We start from the raw sequence: 19,146 nt of genomic DNA on the forward strand, positions 1-19,146 counted from the left end.
TTATGCACCCCCCCACACACACACAAAATGGAGATCACGCAGCCGGCAGCCCCACTCTACCCACAAAACAGATATCAGACAGGCACCGGACCCAGGCCCCCCAACAAAACAGTAATTAGCACCTCCAGCCACTCCCTTCCTTTAAAGAAAGGAAACAGGCATATGCAGCCATACAGCAATAATATATATATTTATATATACCGTATTTTCCGCCATATAAGACGCACTTTTTCTCCCCAAAAAATGGGGAGAAAAAGTGTTTGCGTCTTATACGGAAAAGGCAGGGAATCCCCGACTTACGAACGTCCGCCGAACCACCGTCCCTCCGTTATCGGGGATTCCCTGCCTGTGTGCATCTGTGGCTGTCTTGCCTCTCCACCCTCCTCTTTCTGTCTCTGGGTCCCCCACCCGTGTGAGCAGTGGTAGTGGCAGCAGCTTACCTCCTCCATCTTGCCCGCAGCGATTGAAGACATCCGGCTTTGCTGTGCGGCTTCCTCTAGTGCCGGCTTCTAATGACGCGTCATCAATGAGGAGGTAAGCTGCTGCCGCTACGGCTGCCCACACGGTGGGGGACCCAGAGACAGAAAGAGGAGGGGGAGAGGCAAGACGGGGAGAGACAGCCACAGATGCACACATGAAGGAGACCGGAGGCACTGGGGTAGACATGACACATGGGGAGACAGGACACATGGGGAGACAGGACACATGGGGAGACAGGACACATGAGGAGACAGGACACATGGGGAGACATGACACATGGGGAGACAGGACACATGGGGAGACAGGACACATGGGGAGACAGGACACATGAGGAGACAGGACACATGAGAAGACAGGACACATGGGGAGACAGGACACATGTGGAGACAGGACACATGTGGAGACAGGACACATGAGGAGACTGGACACATGAGGAGACAGGACACATGAGAAGACAGGACACATGAGAAGACAGGACACATGGGGAGACAGGACACATGTGGAGACAGGACACATGTGGAGACAGGACACATGAGGAGACTGGACACATGGGGAGACAGGACACATGGGGAGACAGGACACATGGGGAGACAGGACACATGGGGAGACAGGACACATGGGGAGACAGGACACATGGGGATACAGAACAACACATGGGGTGACAGGAGGACACATGGTGGGGTGAAAGGAGGACACATGGTGGGGTGACAGGAGGACACATGGTGGGGTGACAGGAGGACACATGGGGTGACAGGAGGACACATGGGGTGACAGGAGGACACATGGGGTGACAGGAGGACACATAGATAGAGGTGATAGGAGAACACATAGAGGTGACAGTAGGACACATAGAGGAGACAGGAGGACACAGGGGAGACAGGAGTACCCTTGGGGGTGACAAGAGGACACTTGGGGGTGACAGGAGTACCCTTGGGGGAGACAGGAGGACACATTGGGGTGAAAGGAGGACCCTTAGGGGAGACAAGAGGACACATGGGGGTGACAGGAGGACCCTTAGGGGAAACAAGAGGACACATGGGGGTGACAGGAGGACACGTGGGGAGACATGGGGGGTACAGGAGGAGACATGGGGACATAGGAGGACACATGGGGGACACAGGAGGACACCATTTGGGGGAGGTCATGTAGAAGACGCTCCTGAAATATGGACGCACCAGGTTTAGTTTATATTTTTTTCCCGTTTTTTGGCCTCTAAATCTAAGTGCGTCTTACATTCCGGAGCATCTTATACGGCGAAAAATACAGTGCGTGTGTGTGTGTATATATAGTCCTGGCCCCCATATCTCTCTCAGACACACAGACAGTGTCACAAACCTGCACAGGCAGTGCACGCAGCTGCAGACAGGCTGTGTCACAAGCCTGCACAGGCAGTGCACGTAGCTGCAGGCAGGCTGTGTCACAAGCCTGCACAGACAGTGCATGCAGCTGCAGGCAGGCTGTGTCACAAGCCTGCACAGGCAGTGCACTCAGCTGCAGACAGGCTGTGTCACAAGCTTGCACAGGCAGTGCACACAGCTGTAGGCAGGCTGGGTCTCACAAACGGTGGTGGAAGCGTCGTCCTCTTTTTCTCCCCAGCCTGCACTGCAACAAAACAACGGGGAGGGCAGGAGGGATTCCGTCCATCCGTCCTGCGTGCTTGAGGTGGCGGCGATAACACGGTGGGGAAGCCTCCAAACCACCAGCCCAGGCAGGAAGTATGCCTATTCCCAGGTCCTAGTGCCCACTGCCACACGCTACAGCACACACCATGCTCGCAACGGCGGTTGGCCTTTAATTTTTACTTACCTGGGGCTTCTTCCAGCCCTTAGAAGAATGCAGGCGCAGTACGCTCCTGATGATGTGGCTGCAATCACATGAGGGTGCTTGTACACTGTGCATTTGCAGAAAACTCTGACCTATCATTGGTCGGCGATCCTTAGAGGCTGCTATCAGGACCTCGGAGAAGACCGTAGATGCACCGAGGGACACAAATGCCTTCTAGGGGTTGGAAGAAGCCATAGGTAAGTAAAGATATGTTTAATTTATCGCCTCAAAAGTCCTTTAACCACTGTTATATTGTTTTGTAGCAGTAACCCCTTCATGAAATAATGAGAACACTCGGGCTAAGAAGCTTTCTTTTATATGAAATGTATTCTTGTAATACTGTACTAAGAATAAACAAAAATTACATATAACAAGAATATAATCAAAATGCCAACTGCTAAAATATCTAACAACATACCGTATTTGTTTAGGACCACCAAATATATTGCTGTCATGCTCACCAGTAGGCATTCTGTCTGACGAGACTTAGCTTCGTGCAGATGAACTCCCAAAGATGCAGATGCCCAGGATTTGATGGAAAGTGATGTTTTATTTACAGTGAAGGTATGTACATGAAAAACGTTCAGAGTAGATTCCAGACAGTTCAGGAACAAGCATGCGACATTATGCTCATGAAGCAGCTTTGCAGGAATATTTACCCAGACAGTGTTAATAAGTTCAAGTCCAACAGCAGGTATGTAGATATTCATCCAGAATACAGCATACAGGACAAGAGCAAACACACGGGCTATAACTCCAAGAAGTCAGGCAGGACTGGAGCAAACAGACAGATTATAAATCCAAGGACTCAGGCAAGACAGGAACAAGAACTGAGGCTGCACAAGCAGGGAGGACAAACAATGCGACAGCAAAGGCTGCTGGGAAGTCTGGATCGTAAGTACTCCGCTAACAAGGCCCTCACCTTGCAGGTGTTCAGACACTCCCATGTTATTTCACTGCAGTAAGACTGAGCCAAATGCAAAGCCAGCCCAAAACTTCAGTGAGAAAAAGAACTGGGAATCCTCACAGACTTGCATACCATTCCATTGCAGTAATGTGCAGACTGAAACCAATGCAAAGTCAGCCCATCACTGCAATGACAGGCAGAACTGGAGATCCTTACAATTGCATAAAGTATACATACCACAATGAGAGCCGTGTAATCGTGTATTGTCGAGCAAAGCGAAAGCCTCTCTCTTGCCTAATCAAGCTCACTCCTTTAATACATTTTATAAAATCAACTTACTCCTCCCCAGTCTGCATACATAGGCAATTAGCCTTGTCCTTACCAGAATCAGTTTCTAGTAACAGACTGGCTACTTTCATTTCCTATTTTTTTTAACCCTTGTATCTTGCTATGGGTCTCACTTGAATCCTAATGAGTCATACAATGCTTGAGAAATACACAACTGATTTTCACAGGCATAAACAGCCGCTTAAGGAGGCCACTAACCATCTAATTTCTAGCGAAAAATCGTTTGAGCGATCAGATCATTCTGATCAGAAGAAAAATTGTTCACTACACCATCAACAGACCAATCTTTTTTTCCTACCTATCACAACCAACAAGAAAATCCAAATTTTGTTTTGATCAAAATCCAATCGGACAACTATTTTTATAATCGTTCGTAATCGATTGTGCCCATCAATGGAGATAATTTACTGCTAATCCGATCAGAATTTCGCATCGCTCAAACTATTTTTTTATAGAAATTGGACCGTTAGTGGCCATATTAAGATTCACACATCTGGCAATATGCACATACCGTAATATCAATTGTTACATACACACACTGTTATATAAATTCACTATATGTCTTTGAGTTACAAATTGCCCAGCAAGCTCATGGTGAACTAAGACTCCTAGGAGTGTGTAAGGGGCTGATAGAGACCAAAAAGCCCCCTTACTAAAATGCTATGCAAAACAGAAGTTTGCCTTCTTAATACTTTTATGACAACTATATTTATACAGAGCAACCTTGGTTTGCAAGCTTAAATCGTTCTGGAAACATGCTTGTAATCCAAGGCACTCTTATATCAAAGTGAATTTCCCCATAAGGATTCATGTAAATTCAAGTGATTCGTTCCACAATCCAAAAATAGTTATAGAAAAATATTTAATACAAAGTTCTGTACTGTATATAATTTATATGTAAACAAGACTTTCACCATAACTGAATCATTGCCATCTGTTGGCTCACACCAACCATTTTTTGTGTGTGTGACTTTAACAAGGAACTTATCCAATGACAGTTGCTTTTGCCTAGTTTTGAGGATTTCACGGACATGTGACTTTGTACAGTCCCTACACTCAGATTAACCTTCCTGGCGGTAAGCCCGAGCTGAGCTCGGGGTAAGCCGCCGGAAGGCACCGCTCAGGCCCCGCTGGGCCGATTTGCATAATTTTTTTTTTTGCTGCACGCAGCTAGCACTTTGCTAGCTGCGTGCAGTGCCCGATCGCCGCCGCTACCCGCCGATCCGCCGCTATCCGTCGCGCCGCAGCCGCCCCCCCCCCCAGACCCCGTGCGCTGCCTGGCCAATCAGTGCCAGGCAGCTCTATGGGGTGGATCGGAATCCCCTTTGACGTCACGACGTCGATGACGTCGGTGACGTCATCCCGCCCCGTCGCCATGGCGACGGGGGAAGCCCTCCGGGAGATCCTGTTCTTTGAACGGGATCTCCGGATCTCCGATCGCCGGCGGCGATCGGAGGGGCTGGGGGGATGCCACTGAGCAGCGGCTATCATGTAGCGAGACTTTGTCTCGCTACATGAAAAAAAAAAAAAATTAAAAAAAAAAAGATTTGCTGCCCCCTGGCGATTTTTTTGCAAACCGCCAGGAGGGCTAGGTACAATGCTGCAGCGTCAAGGAGAGAAGAAACATCGGCTCAGTTGTGATGATGTGACACATGTAAATGTTTTTTGCTTGTCTATCAAGATGTTGCATGTATATCAAGTAAAAATCTCGCAACCATTTTTGCTTGTATTTTAAACCGCTCTCAAACCAAGGTTTTACTAAATACAATAGATAGATAGATAAATAGATAGATAGATAGATAGATAGATAGATAGATAGATAGATAGATAGATAGATAAATAGATAGATAGATACTGTATTTTTTGGACTATAAGGCTCACTTTTTCTCCCCCAAAAGTAGGGGGGAAAAAGTAATTGCGTCTTATAGTCCAAATGCAGGGACTTCTTCACTTGGGAACACCTGCCAATACAAACCTACAACCTGCCGCACAGTCGGTAACTCCCTGTACTGTGCCCATGCAGAGGAAGAAACGGGGACAAAAGGAGGACACAGGGACACAAAGAAGCATAGAGGAGGACACAAAGGAGCATAGAGGAGGATATAAGGGAGACACAAAGGGGCATAGAGGGGGACACAGGAGGAAACAAGGGGGACACAGGGAGACACAAGAGGTACAAGGGGGCATGAGGTACAAAGGGGGCATAATCCACAAGATGCCCCTTCATCATGGATGCACCAGGTTTAGTATCTATTTTTTCCCCTTGGTTTTTGTTGTCCTCTAAACTTAGATGCGTCTTATGGTCAGGTACGTCTTATAGTCAGAAAAATACGGTAGATAGATAGATAGATAGATATTTTTTCAGTCCAATCCCCCAGGGATTACCTTGTCAGTGTGCAAGACAGCCAATCATTTTCCTCAAATCCACTATCAGCTTGCACAAAACCTGAGGTCTTATGTAAGTGGAGAACGGATTGCCCAAACTGGTTTATTTAGATTTTTGAAAGAGAGGCGGAACACCATTGGCTCTGCTGCAACACAATATATTTGGAGTAAATCGCACAGCATGTTTTGAGTGTGAGCCTTTCAATGGTGAGCAGTGGTTTGCCACCTCTGTGTTTTGTTTTATCTGATCAGCACGGTTCACAGTGGGACGTTGCGTTGTAAAGTTGCACACAACATTACAACGCAACTCAACAAAAAAAAGTGTTAACGCAGATTAAGGCTGCATCATAGTCGCATAATGATGTAGGTACAGTAAAGCATACAGTCAATGAAAAGTATGCTTTCCTGTACCTGCTAACGTGTGTGTTTAGAGGTAACGCACTGCAGAAGTGCGTTACCATAACGCTACACGGTACAACAAAACTCTAATGTTGCACAATGAACATCGCATACACTTCTCATTACAGTGCGGTAAGCTGCATTATAAAACTTTATAATGCAGCACCGCAACGTCCCACTTTGAACCCAGCCTCCTGATTACCTAGAGTTGTGTGCCCGGAGTTAGCTGTGGCACTGGTTTCACCTACCAGTCAGTAGTGATGTTGACTACACGCAGGGCATACTTAGGCAGAGACGAGATAGGCTCCAGCCTCAGGGCGCAGTGTAGGAGGGGGCGCACAATGCACTCAGCTATCATTCCCCTATGGTGTTTGAAGCAAAGAGAACAAAGAAAAGGGGATACATGGCAGTGACTGCAAGCCAGATAACTAGAGATTAAGGTGTTGGGGGCCCTGGGGTGCCTCTTACTCTAATAGAAATCAGTGTGTGACGGCTGGGGTGGGAGGGATGGAGGGGCGCACTTTGTTGTCTCAGCCTTGGGTGCTGGAGGACCTTGTCCCGGCTCTGACTACACATCTGCTAATTTGTGTGCTGCTGGTTCAATAAAAATATGTAATGCTATTATAATGGTGGACCTGATTTGAGAAGATACATTAAACGGGGGTGTTATAAACTGTTCTAAATCACCTTGCTTCGACACCAGCAACTTCTTATAGCTGCGTCTCACAAACTGTGAGATAACTTGACTCTCACACAGCAAGCAGGAGATAGACTTTCTCAGGCTTCTTCAACGTTTAAGGAGTTTATTCATGAAACAGATATACAGATAGATACAGTTCCTCACACCCTAGCAAAGCCAATCTTCCATGTTGCGTTACAGCTGCGTGAGTACCTTCCTGCTGAAGGTACCCAGGTCTTCTTGCATCTACTCTATGTTACATCTAGACTACCTATGTACAGCATACATTATATCAGATTACAGAAAGGAATGAACATGCTTAGAAAAATAATTGGGTTCCAGTCAGTAGAAGTCAGAGATGGAGGGCATGAAAGTATGAAGCAGAGTGAGCTCTGATCGCCCACCTCCGTTTTAATACCGACTAGGAAAGAGTTAACTGTGACATCATATTCGCCCTCCCCTAGACCAGACTATTGGTTGGGCCACCTCGTGGTGTCATAATACCCACCCACTCGATTAATATTTAATGTCCCCTTTCCTTTACTTACTGGAATGTGGATGTTTATAAAAACTGGCTGATGTTTATTGTTCCATTGGCGTACAAGCTGAGGTCAGCGAGACCTGCGGCCTTGTCCACAGAACAGCTTCTTGGTATGTTCTAGTTCTGCTGACAGAACTGCAGATTTTCTCTCTAAGAGAAAATCCCCTTAAAGGGCAGGTCTGCTCATCAAGTCTTTTTGACTAACTCAGTCCAAATAACTGAGGCCTACTTAAATTATAACAATCCCCCCTAAAAAGGCTTGACCTGCAGATCCCAGCTTCTGAACCCACCTGTACCTGGTTTCTTTTCTTTATGTTTCACTTTTCGATGTTCGTGCTCACACACCTTCTCTGCTCTCGGTGGTTACCCCTTGAAGAGAGAGAGCACGACCTCTTGGTCTTCCTGTAACCAGGCTCTCTGGGGAGGCCCTACTTCTAAGTCCCTCTATACCACATGCTCAGCATTTGCGTCACTTGCGTATCACTCACAAACTTGCATGACCACAGAAAAGTGAAACTTGTGTGTTTGTTACTCAATGGAGCAGTGCCAGGTGCCTTCTAAAAGAGCGCCTTTATACAATCAACTCCATCACCGGTACTACTAAACCTATACCCGTAACCCTGTATATCCCTTAATTTAAAAATATTGGTTCATGAGATTGTTTATGAGGCACCAATCTCTGGACCAGGTTAATTTGTTTTACATAATTTTAACACGCAACCTCACCTGGATAATGATGCCTAAAGTTGTCATCCCCATCCAGACGACCAGTGGGTGTAGAAAGAACTTTGGAACTGCAGAGGCCCAGTCCGAGTGTCCCTGGAACATCATTGGAAACCTTTTCCACCAGGTCAGACTGGAACTCACCTGCTTATTTTTGTGTTCTACCTCGTTAAGATCACCTGAATCATGGTGAAATCTTACCTCTAACTTAGTGTACTGTTTGTTTAACCTTTGTAACAAAGTGTGGTCGTCTTGGGTCAAAACCTGTTCCCCTTTGTCCCATGTCGTGTTCTCTTTCAGGATGGGAACTTCCCGTGAAACTTTGAACTTTAGAGTTCTCTTAACGATTTGAGAAATAACGTCATCCAACCTGGATGACTGGATCCATATGGGATCTCCGCTCACCCAATATGTTCCCCTTGACAGATCCCCCTTATTGGAACAATTATGAACATGTACCTTGAATGTGTCCTTAGACAGGATGCTAAAAAAACAAACCTTTCCTTCAGCCACCGGAACTATCGGTTTGGCTTCAGGGTGGATCTTTTGAATGGTAGCCTCGCATTCTGCATTATTGAGCCTGCAGGCTTCTTCATTAAATTTGACTTGCCCCGGCCAACGCAGGTACTTCTGCAAGAATTGCCCGCATGAGGACAACTCTACTCGTTTCACCTCCCCGTCTAGCACCAAAAAGGTTTGACCTCTCAGGTCCTGGTGTAAGACATGTGTTGAGGTGGGAACTAAGAAATGTGGCGGTGCCTAAAGGAATGTTGCACCGTTTCCATTTGTTCACCCAAACATCTCGAAGCTGCCATGCAAAAGATCCTTCTCCAGAAAAATTAATATACCTCCCCTTGTCCAATCTCAGTTGCACAGGATCCTTTAGCATCTCCCTGACAAAATATGCCCCCCACTGTCCTGATTGGACCTCTTCCCCCCTTATGTCCTGAGGCACAATATGTACCTGAGGTCAGGAAGACTGTACTCTCTGCAATCTTTCAATTAAGAGTACATCTTCACTTACCCAACTAGCATGAGGATAAGAGGCTGCATATGGACTGTGTAATATCGTCCCCTGTTGTGACCCGTGTAGTGTGAATGGGGTTCCCTGTGTTGGCTTTCCCTCCCCCGGGACCGCTCTCCCCACCCTCTTTGTCACCTGGAAATGTGGCTTGATCTCGATTTTTACTTCTTGTTTCGAGAACCACCAACCCTCGGCTTTCCAGCCTTTACGTGTGTATAGTTGTTTCAGAGGCACTCTCTGTTGGTAGCTCCAGAGTGTGATGTTGTCCCCTGCGTCTCTCTGGTAGGAGAATTGACGCCTCCTGCTCATTCCTCTCCAATCTGGAACCATCTCACTCTGTATAACCAAGACAAGGTACCCCTGAATCACACACTCCACCTTTTGCATGTACCCATTGTACTGCAATGTACCTTTTAACAAACCTTTGGATTGGTGCATCGATTCTGGGAGTGTGGCATTCAATAGCAGATTTACACTGCCATTCAATTCCCACTGCCCGCACACCTGACCCTTCAGACCTTTCACCCACATTGTGCCATGAAATTTGTTTTCTCCTGGCACAAGTGCTCTTTTCCTCCGTCCCTGCATGGTCCATCTGTGCCAAGCGGAGGGAGGTGTGAAAGGATTAGTACCTTTGTCACCAAACATTAACATGCTTGGGCCTTGCATTCTCATTAACCCCTTATTATACATGAGAATGTCCTCTCTTCGTTCTCCTAGGACGAAATGGCAACCTAGGATCACCATCAGCACGGTACTCTTCATTATAAAAGCACCACCTTGGGAAAGAAAAACATTAGCAATTTGCACTATGCTTTGCTCAGTCAGTTTTTTTAGACGTTTTCCGATCTCAGGAATCGCGTGTTTTAGTCTCTTTCCAATTTCAGGAATCTCGTGTTTTAGTCTCTTTCCAATTTCAGGAATCTCGTGTTTTTCCAAACTTAGATTGGCATCTGGAACCTTTCGCTTATCCGACTGACATCTCCATCTTTGCTGCCAGCACTGCAGCTGTCTCGATTCCATATTGCCCAACTCCTGAAATCAAAATACAAACAAATCAATTCTTATTAATGATTTGGGATTCGCCCTGCGGCTTGTACTCTGTACACTTTAAATTGATCAATATATATCGTAATTGATCTCGTTGCTTTATGGTTCTCATCTCATGAACTCTGTTTACTCTTTTTGGTAGATTGGAGTTAAACTTCACCCCCCTACCTCAGTACTATCCTCAATACTTACCTGTTTAAAATATGCTCCACCTCTGGAAGCTCTCACCTCATTGCAGCTCCTCCACATCCCCCCCTATCTGTCCATGCGCGGCCGTCGCATGCACAGATTACGGATGCCACACCTGTTGCTGCTTTGCAGGTGAGCCTGCAATGCTCTTACTCATTTTTGCATTAACTTATCTAGAACTTCATCGCGATACCAGCTCTGCTAGAAGTTCTGTGTGTTGTACCCTCTGATCAAAGTTTGCCGTGCCACTACCTCCAGGTTTCACAAAAAAAATGGCTGCCTCCCTGTAGGAAGGAGCACTTTGCACTTAAACTACACAGGGTGCAGGGCTAAGCATACCAGCGTCACATGCCTGTATGCAGATCCCTGAATGCCCACGTGGTAGGTAGTCATATGGCAAACACCGCACTGATACACTGTCACTCTGTACATGGCAATTCTTTCATTTGTATAATTGCCCCATGAACTGCTGTCAGTTCTTGTTCTTTGTGCTACAATTGATAGGAGCTGGAAAAAACATATTTGACCCATCAGTGGACGAAAAAAAACGCACAAAAAACAGCCCCAGCCCAGCATAGACCTCTTAGTCAAGCTCTGGCCCTGTCCATGACAAAAAACGGAAAAAAACGTTACCGCTCTGCAGCAGCGGCGACGGAAACCCGGATTGGTCAACTCCCTTTTTCCAACTCCGGCACCCCCTTGCTGCACTGTTGGGAACTCATGCTGCACTACCCGGTAAGGTGCCCCACTTACAGGAATAATCCCATAAGCAACTCAGTACAGACACTTTCCTGATCTGCGCTGCGCCGTGTCTCCCTGCACCTAGCTGGGAAACACTTCCTATCCGTGACCCTGCAACTTGCTTGGCTCACGTATGCGGACACTCCCTGTGCCCAGACTTCTTCTGAGGAAATCATCTGGAAGCCGAGAAACTCAGTAGAATCTCTCTTATGTCCCCACTCTGGACCCCCCCTCCCACCAGCTGCTTCCGTGCACGGCGCCTTGTGCACAGCTGTGACGTGGGACGTGGGATCCCCCCAGCACATCCTCCCCCCTGCCATCGGGGCGTGCCTATCAGTGGGCGCTTCCCGCCCCCTCCCCTCCTGATACATCATGCAGATGGGAGTGGCTTTCTCAGAAACCCGACGCCTTGTTAAATCATGGCATGCCAGCCAAGATGGCTGCTATGTCAGTCCCCCATAGCAACCACTTAATCCTATGCACCTTCAGAAAAGAACAGTTAGAACATACATAGAACATACAAGGCATAGTATGCACACTAAACATTTCAGCATATATATTTCTCGGATACCTGCAAAAACAGACACAGCAGTGTGTGAAATTTCCTATCTCCTTCCCAGAAAAAAAAACGTAAATCATCTTGGACATGTAGATGGAGGAAAAAAAACATGCACCCAACCCCGTGCACTCAAACGCTTCCCACAGAACTCCGATCTTATGACGGCTGAAAATAAAACATCCTGAACAGAAGGAATTCTCCACAACTACACCGAAACTTTACTCATATCATAAACCTTTGCCTGGAATGCGGAGTGACAGAAACTTAACAAATCTCCCAGCTGTTAGCAGATATCCGCGGACACAAACCTTAACCATGCTTCCCCCAATCTGTAGAGAGGGGGGGTGGGAGGATGCACTGTATTGGCCCCCCTTCCCACTAAACCTACGCTCTGCGATCCGCAAGAAAAAACCTAATAAAACCCATGACACTGAATCATGCTGAGATTATATAAACATCACATAGCACTAACTAACTAATAGCATTGACTGGAACCAGTATCCCCACTATTCTGGGCTCTCGTACACCAACGTTTCCTCTCTATTCCTCCCCCTAACTGCCCTCCTCACTATCCACCATCTGCTCGACAGAGCACTGGAGAAAAATAAACACCGCTGGCCTCCCTCCCCGCCCAGAACTGCACAGAGAGAAACCGAAACTATATACGCTGCTACCAGCATAACACAGAAAGATAACACACAGCTGTAGAAAAAAACACTGTTAACATATCACAGACCACAAACATTGCTACAAAACCAAATAAACGAAACGCTATACTTGCCTGGCTCTACAGACTTGTACCGACTTCCAATCCGATCAGCTGACGGCAAGTTCTTTCCACGAGTCGATCGACCTCGGTGAGCGTTTACTGAGCGTTCTCTCAGCGGATTCTCCCGGTCCCGAAGGTAACTTGCTCAAAACCTCTGCCTGGGATACCTCACCACGGAATCATTTGTTCGGCTAGATTGCGTGTACATTACAATCCAAATAAAACAGGTCCATGACTCGCCGCTGATCATCACCCGGATTGCAGTCCGTGTGTTGGCCTCTTTAGCGGCCTCCCACACACCACTTATCCTCTTGATAAGCTTTCCAGTCCGCGTCAACTCCGCTTGTGTCGCTGTGGAATATCTTGAAAACTTCGGCCCCTGGCCCCTGTCTGCCTGTTTTGCTAGGCAGTGAAGGGGGGTTTCAGCACCACTGTTGTAAACTGTTCTAAATCACCTTGCTTCGACACCAGCAACTTCTTATAGCTGCGTCTCACAGACTGTGAGATAAGTTGACTCTCACACAGCAAGCAGGAGATAGACTTTCTCAGGCTTCTTCAACGTTTAAGAAGTTTATTCATGAAACAGATATACAGGTAGATACAGTTCCTCACACCCTAGCAAAGCCAATCTTCCATGTTGCGTTACAGCTGTGTGAGTACCTTCCTGCTGAAGGTACCCAGGTCTTCTTGCATCTACTCTATGTTACATCTAGACTACCTATGTACAGCATACATTATATCAGATTACAGAAAGGAATGAACATGCTTAGAAAAATAATTGGGTTCCAGTCAGTAGAAGTCAGAGATGGAAGGCATGAAAGTATGAAGCAGAGTGAGCTCTGATCGCCCACCTCCATTTTAATACCGACTAGGAAAGAGTTAACTGTGACATCATATTCTCCCTCCCCTAGACCAGACTATTGGTTGGGCCACCTCGTGGTGTCATAATACCCACCCACTCGATTAATATTTAATGTCCCCTTTCTTTTACTTACTGGAATGTGTATGTTTATTAAATATGGCTGATGTTTATTGTTCCAGTGGCGTACAAGCTGAGGTCAGCGAGACCTGCGGCCTTGTCCACAGAACAGCTTCTTGGTATGTTCTAGTTCTGCTGACAGAACTGCAGATTTTCTCTCTAAGAGAAAATCCCCTTAAAGGGCAGGTCTGCTCATCAAGCCTTTTTGACTAACTCAGTCCAAATAACTGAGGCCTACTTAAATTATAACAGGGGGGACTGGGGATGAAAAAAGACCTACATCCACACTAGCCACATTTGAGATAGAGCAATTGCACAATGCAAAGTAAGCACAAGAAGACCCAGACAACCCAGATAAACAACTGTATGTGCATCCATAAATCTGAAGCTAGGACTTTACTAGCACCTTCATTATTACAGAGCACTGTTGATAATCACAACATTATTGCTTAAAGCGGAATATAACCCTGCATTTCAACTTTGCTCTAAAACATTATTTACAGTATATTATATGCAACCAGCATTTTTTTTTTTACTAGACCAGCATTGGAAGGGTTACACAGGGCTTTAAAGTTCCTTTAGATTTCTGCAGACGCATCCGAAGCTGAAAAGAGATAAATTTTGTTTACAGAAATGTATCTAATTGTTGAATGTGACTAATCTCTCTGACTGAAGGAGCTTGGAGGACTGCCAAAGAGTGTGTAACTGTTTATCAATAGATACATAGAATGTAACAATCTGAACTTCTGCATATCTCTCCATGGAACTTGAAACATCTGTGTTTAACCCTTCCAATGCTGGTCTAGTAAAAAAAATGCTTTTTGCATATAATATGCTGTAAATAATATTTTAGAGCAAAGTTGAAATGCAGGGTTATATTCCGCTTTAACTTGCTACAATCAAACCCCTAAAACTGGTTACCAAGGGTCAGCAGAGAGAAGAAGATACCCTAATAACAATCACTACTGCCACCTTCATAATGCAGACCATTGAACAGCTGCATAATCCTTAAAAATGCTTGCCTATGCATACAAGAGAAAAAACAGGTCATACATTACATACAGGCAGGTTGTGTTACCGTCCTACCGAACTAATGCAAAGGGTTGACCTCATCTGCACAAAGGCCCACCGGATAAGGAGGTGCAGCAGAAAAGCAGAGGCAAATAAGATAAATATCCTCTTCCTCAAAGATCCATTCAAGGTGTACTCCCAGCTGCAAAAAATGAACTCAGTAAAAGCAGAACCACAACAGAGAATAAACAGTACTTTGAGAATGCGTGAAAAAGAGAAGGCACATGACACCAGTGCAAAATAAATACAGGATCTGAGAGCAGACCACAGAAATCTTCCACAACAAGCAGCAGATCCTTGGCTCTGACGTGATTAATTTCTACTGGCTAAACTAAAGAGACTAAAGTTGTACATGAACAACTGACGGCACAAAGAAACTAACTGCTAGCATAACACACACTACATATTTGGTATACTAAACTCATAACCTAACCTGAAGGAGGACAAAATCTAAAATGTAACTTTTGTTTCAACAATTTAAACAGAAGATCAGCTACTGATTGTTGGAAATGACTTTCAGGGAGTCGAGTTATAGACAAGTATATGGATCTGAGAGGCCTATATGTTGCTGTCTAGGGAGGCACACAGATCACAACCGTCGACTGCTTGCTAATGAATACTGTTGACTACATAAATAAAGTAAACCCCACCACCACCCCTACATGTGTCACAACCTCAAAATGGAGGGCTTTGTCAGGGGACAAAGTGCTAAGTGACATGTGCTAAGTGCTAAGTGACAAGGTGCCAGTGGAAAGGACAACAGAACAGAACATTAAATCTACATTTCAAATACGAAAAACAAAATATAGCCCGTTGACCATGGATCAGCAGCTAAACCAGTCATGCTGCGCAGAGCTCCTTTTATACTGTGTGAAAGATGGGTGTGTGTCAGGGCAGCCCCACCCACTCACTCTATTACCATTGGTCCAAAGAGGAGGCTCTAATGATAATGTCTAATGTCTAATTTATCCTTAAAACCTCTAATTAGAGATTGAAGGGTTCTATAAAGGAAGAAAAACAGAACCCTATATATGACAGCACCACTCAGGACAATCATGGAAAGTATCAAAAACATGCAAGACTTTATTATATCAATCATGAAAAAAATTTGGTAGAACAATGCACTTCATAAATTATCCATGGTTAAAATCAATTAAAAATGAGAAACAGACCCATCAATACTCTGTCCAATCAATAAATCCGCAATATAATGCTATATACCTCCTGAATAATGTAGATAAATCAAATCCTCAAAGGGCTCAGTGCATGAGCCCTAATTGGAATGAACCCGGGTTCAGTAATGAATAAAACGTGTTAAGATGAGAATCCCTCAATATTAGAGATGTCGCGAACCGCCGATTTTCGGTTCGCGAACCGGGTTCGCGAACTTCCGCGGAAGGTTCGGTTCGCGTAAAAGTTCGCAAACCGCAATAGACTTCAATGGGGAGGCGAACTTTGAAAAATAGAAAAAATTATGCTGGCCACAAAAGTGATGGAAAAGATGTTTTAAGGGGTCTAACACCTGGAGGGGGGCATGGCGGAGTGGGATACATGCCAAAAGTCCCGGGGGAAAAATCTGGGTGTGACGCAAAGCAGCGTTTTAAGGGCAGAAATCACATTGAATGCTAAATTGCAGGCCTAACGTGCTTTAAAACATCTTGCATGTGTATACATCAATCAGGGAGTGTAATTAGAGTACTGCTTCACACTGACACACCAAACTCACTGTGTAACGCACCGCAAATAGCTGTTTGTGTAGTGACGGCCATGCTGGACTACTGCGCAACATAGCGAGATTGCTCTTCCTCACTCAGTGATGTCAGGTAATGTGTGACTTCCTTCTCAACTTTCCATGGCATTGTTAAAAAGCTTACGTTTTGTTTTTAAATTACATTTTCTAGTTGCTGTGTACTTGTTCAGTACCGCTACAATGAGAATCCTGTGGAGGCGGGCAAGTCTGCCATTGTTTGTGACCCCGGGTAATGGCCGGGGAATGAGGAGTTTGAATCCGGTGTGGAGCCTGAGCAATGGCTACCACTACACATCCAAGGAGGGCAGCAGGCAGGCATGCACGCCCGCCCGCCCCGAGGTAGTGACCAAAAATAACAATACAGGAGGAGGACTTTCGAGGCCCTGCTGTGTATTTTAAATGAATGTACTTTAAATCCTTTAACGAGAACCAGTTATGGCGGGCAAAGATGACACCACATTCCTTTCACGAGAATCATATGGAGGCGGGCAAGTCTGCCATTTGTGACCCCGGGTAATGGCCGGGGAATGAGGGGTTTGAATCCGGTGTGGAGCCTGAGCAACGGCTACCACTGCACATCCAGGCAAGGAGGGCAGCAGGCAGGCAGGCATGCACGCCCGCCCTGAGGTAGTGACCAAAAATAACAATACAGGACTCAGGAGGAACTTTTGCGGCCCTAATTGTCATGAATCAACTTTAAATCCTTTAACGGGAATCCGTTATGGTGGGCAAAGATGACACCACATTCCTTTCATGAGAATCATATGGAGGCGGGCAAGTCTGCCATTTGTGAGTGACCCCGGGTAATGGCCGGGGAATGAGGGATGGAATCCGGTGTGGAGCCTAAGCAACGGCTACCACTGCACATCCAAGGAGGGCAGCAGGCAGGCATGCAATACAGGACTTGAGGCCCTAATTGTAATGAATCAACTTTAAATCCTTTTAACGGGAATCCGTTATGGAGGGCAAGTCTGCCATTGTCACCGCGGGGAATGAAGGTTGGATTCCGGCCCGAAGTGGGAGCCTGCTGAGACCCATGCTGTAGCTGCCCTGACCGTGCTTTGCAGACCAGGCATCTGTGGTCAGATGGACCCTTGACCCAGCGGAAGACAAACCAAGTCGAAAACATTTGCCAAGAATGTTTTACGGAGGGCACGTTTTTTTGCCCTTTTTTTAAATTGTTTAAAAATGATAGATGGTTGTATTTTTAAATTGTTTGAAAGTTTAGATGGTTGTATTTTTAAATTGTTTGAAAGTGTAGATGATTGTATTGCGTTCGGGAGTTGGAGCTTGATCAACGGCTACCACCACACATCCAGGCAAGGAGGGAGGCAGGCAGGCATGCACGCCCGCCCCGAGGTAGTGACCAAAAATAACAATACAGGACTCAGGAGAACCTTTTGCGGCCCTAATTGTAATGAATCAACTTTAAATCCTTTAACAGGAATCCGTTATGGAGGGCAAGTCTGATGGTGCCTTAACTGCGATTCACCAGGTTGGTCTCCGGCGAGAATCCGTTATGGAGGGCAAGTCTGCCATTGTCACCACGGGGAATGAAGGTTGTATTCCGGCCCGAAGTGGGAGCCTGCTGAGACCCATGCTGTAGCTGCCCTGACCGTGCTTTGCAGACCAGGCATCTGTGGTCAGATGGACCCTTGACCCAGCGGAAGACAAACCAAGTCGAAAGCATTTGCCAAGAATGTTTTACGGAGGGCAAGTTTTTTTGCCCTTTTTTTAAATTGTTTGAAAATGATAGATGGTTGTATTTTTAAATTGTTTGAAAGTTTAGATGGTTGTATTTTTAAATTGTTTAAAAGTGTATCCATTCAAGTGCAAGTTATGCACTGACTGCCAGGTATAATGTGCAGTCACAGATGCAGTGAAAAGTATGCAGTGACTGCAAACAGCCGTTTGTGTAGTGACGGCCGTGCTGGACTGGTGCGCACCATGACAAGAGTGCAGGTGATGGTGGCTTTTCAGCCCATATGCTCGCCCGGCTGATGTAGCTGAATGACAGAACAGTGACTGTCCAGCTGATCAAATTTGGTCTGACCACAATGAAGCAACAACCTTATTATCTTTTGTGTGCCACCCCCACTCGAGACACTCAAATAGCCGGCGGTCATTGCTTCATTGTGATGTGCAAGCCCCTTCACTGTGGCAAGATAATGATCACGAAGGGGGATGGGCACATGTACACGCACCAGAAAAATTAGTGTAGAGGCCGCTGCTAGCTAGCAGCGGCCTTAAAAATTCAGGAATCCGCCTAGAGTCCTGGACCCTGTTGGTGGTGGCGGAGAAGGCAGTCAAGCGGCCTGCAGGCATAGATGCTGTGTGGGGGGACTGACTTAGTCTTCATTAGTATTCATTTTGATAAAGGTCAGGTACTGAACACTGTCATGACTTAGGCGACTTCTCTTCTCAGTAACTATGCCTCCAGCTGCACTGAAGGTCCTTTCTGACAGGACGCTTGCGGCAGGGCAAGAGAGAAGTTGTATGGCAAATTGGGACAGCTCTGGCCACAGGTCAAGCCTGCGCAACCAGTAGTCCAAGGGTTCATCGTCGCTTTTCGCAGAGTCTACATCCACACTCAAGGCCAGGTAGTCGGCTACCTGCCAGTCCAGGCGTTGGTGGAGGGTGGATCCGGAAGGATTATGGCGAGGAGTTGGACTAAAGAACGTCCGCATGTCCGACATCACCCTGAGATCGCTGGAGCGTCCTGTCCTTG

The 19,146-nt window shown here is 46.2% G+C and overlaps 1 protein-coding gene across 7 annotated transcripts in view; it reads right to left on the minus strand.

Moving 5' to 3' along the window:
* LOC137536227 (membrane-spanning 4-domains subfamily A member 4A-like) overlaps positions 1-14,805 on the minus strand; it is a 106,528-nt gene extending 91,723 nt beyond the window's left edge. For 3 of the 7 annotated variants that reach the window (XM_068258346.1, XM_068258347.1, XM_068258345.1), the window contains exon 1: positions 2,723-3,155. In XM_068258346.1, coding sequence (XP_068114447.1) covers positions 2,723-3,014 — 292 coding nt within the window. In that variant the 5' untranslated portion in view covers positions 3,015-3,155. Of the gene's footprint in view, positions 1-2,286; positions 2,327-2,722; positions 3,156-3,448; positions 3,526-14,683 lie in introns of those variants that run through there. The other 4 variants (XM_068258351.1, XM_068258349.1, XM_068258348.1 and 1 more) reach the window with 4 other exon arrangements.
* Between the last annotated feature and the right edge of the window lie 4,341 nt (positions 14,806-19,146).

The sequence above is a fragment of the Hyperolius riggenbachi genome, chromosome 10 (assembly GCF_040937935.1).
Source record: "Hyperolius riggenbachi isolate aHypRig1 chromosome 10, aHypRig1.pri, whole genome shotgun sequence".
In the NCBI taxonomy this organism is placed as follows: domain Eukaryota; kingdom Metazoa; phylum Chordata; class Amphibia; order Anura; family Hyperoliidae; genus Hyperolius; species Hyperolius riggenbachi.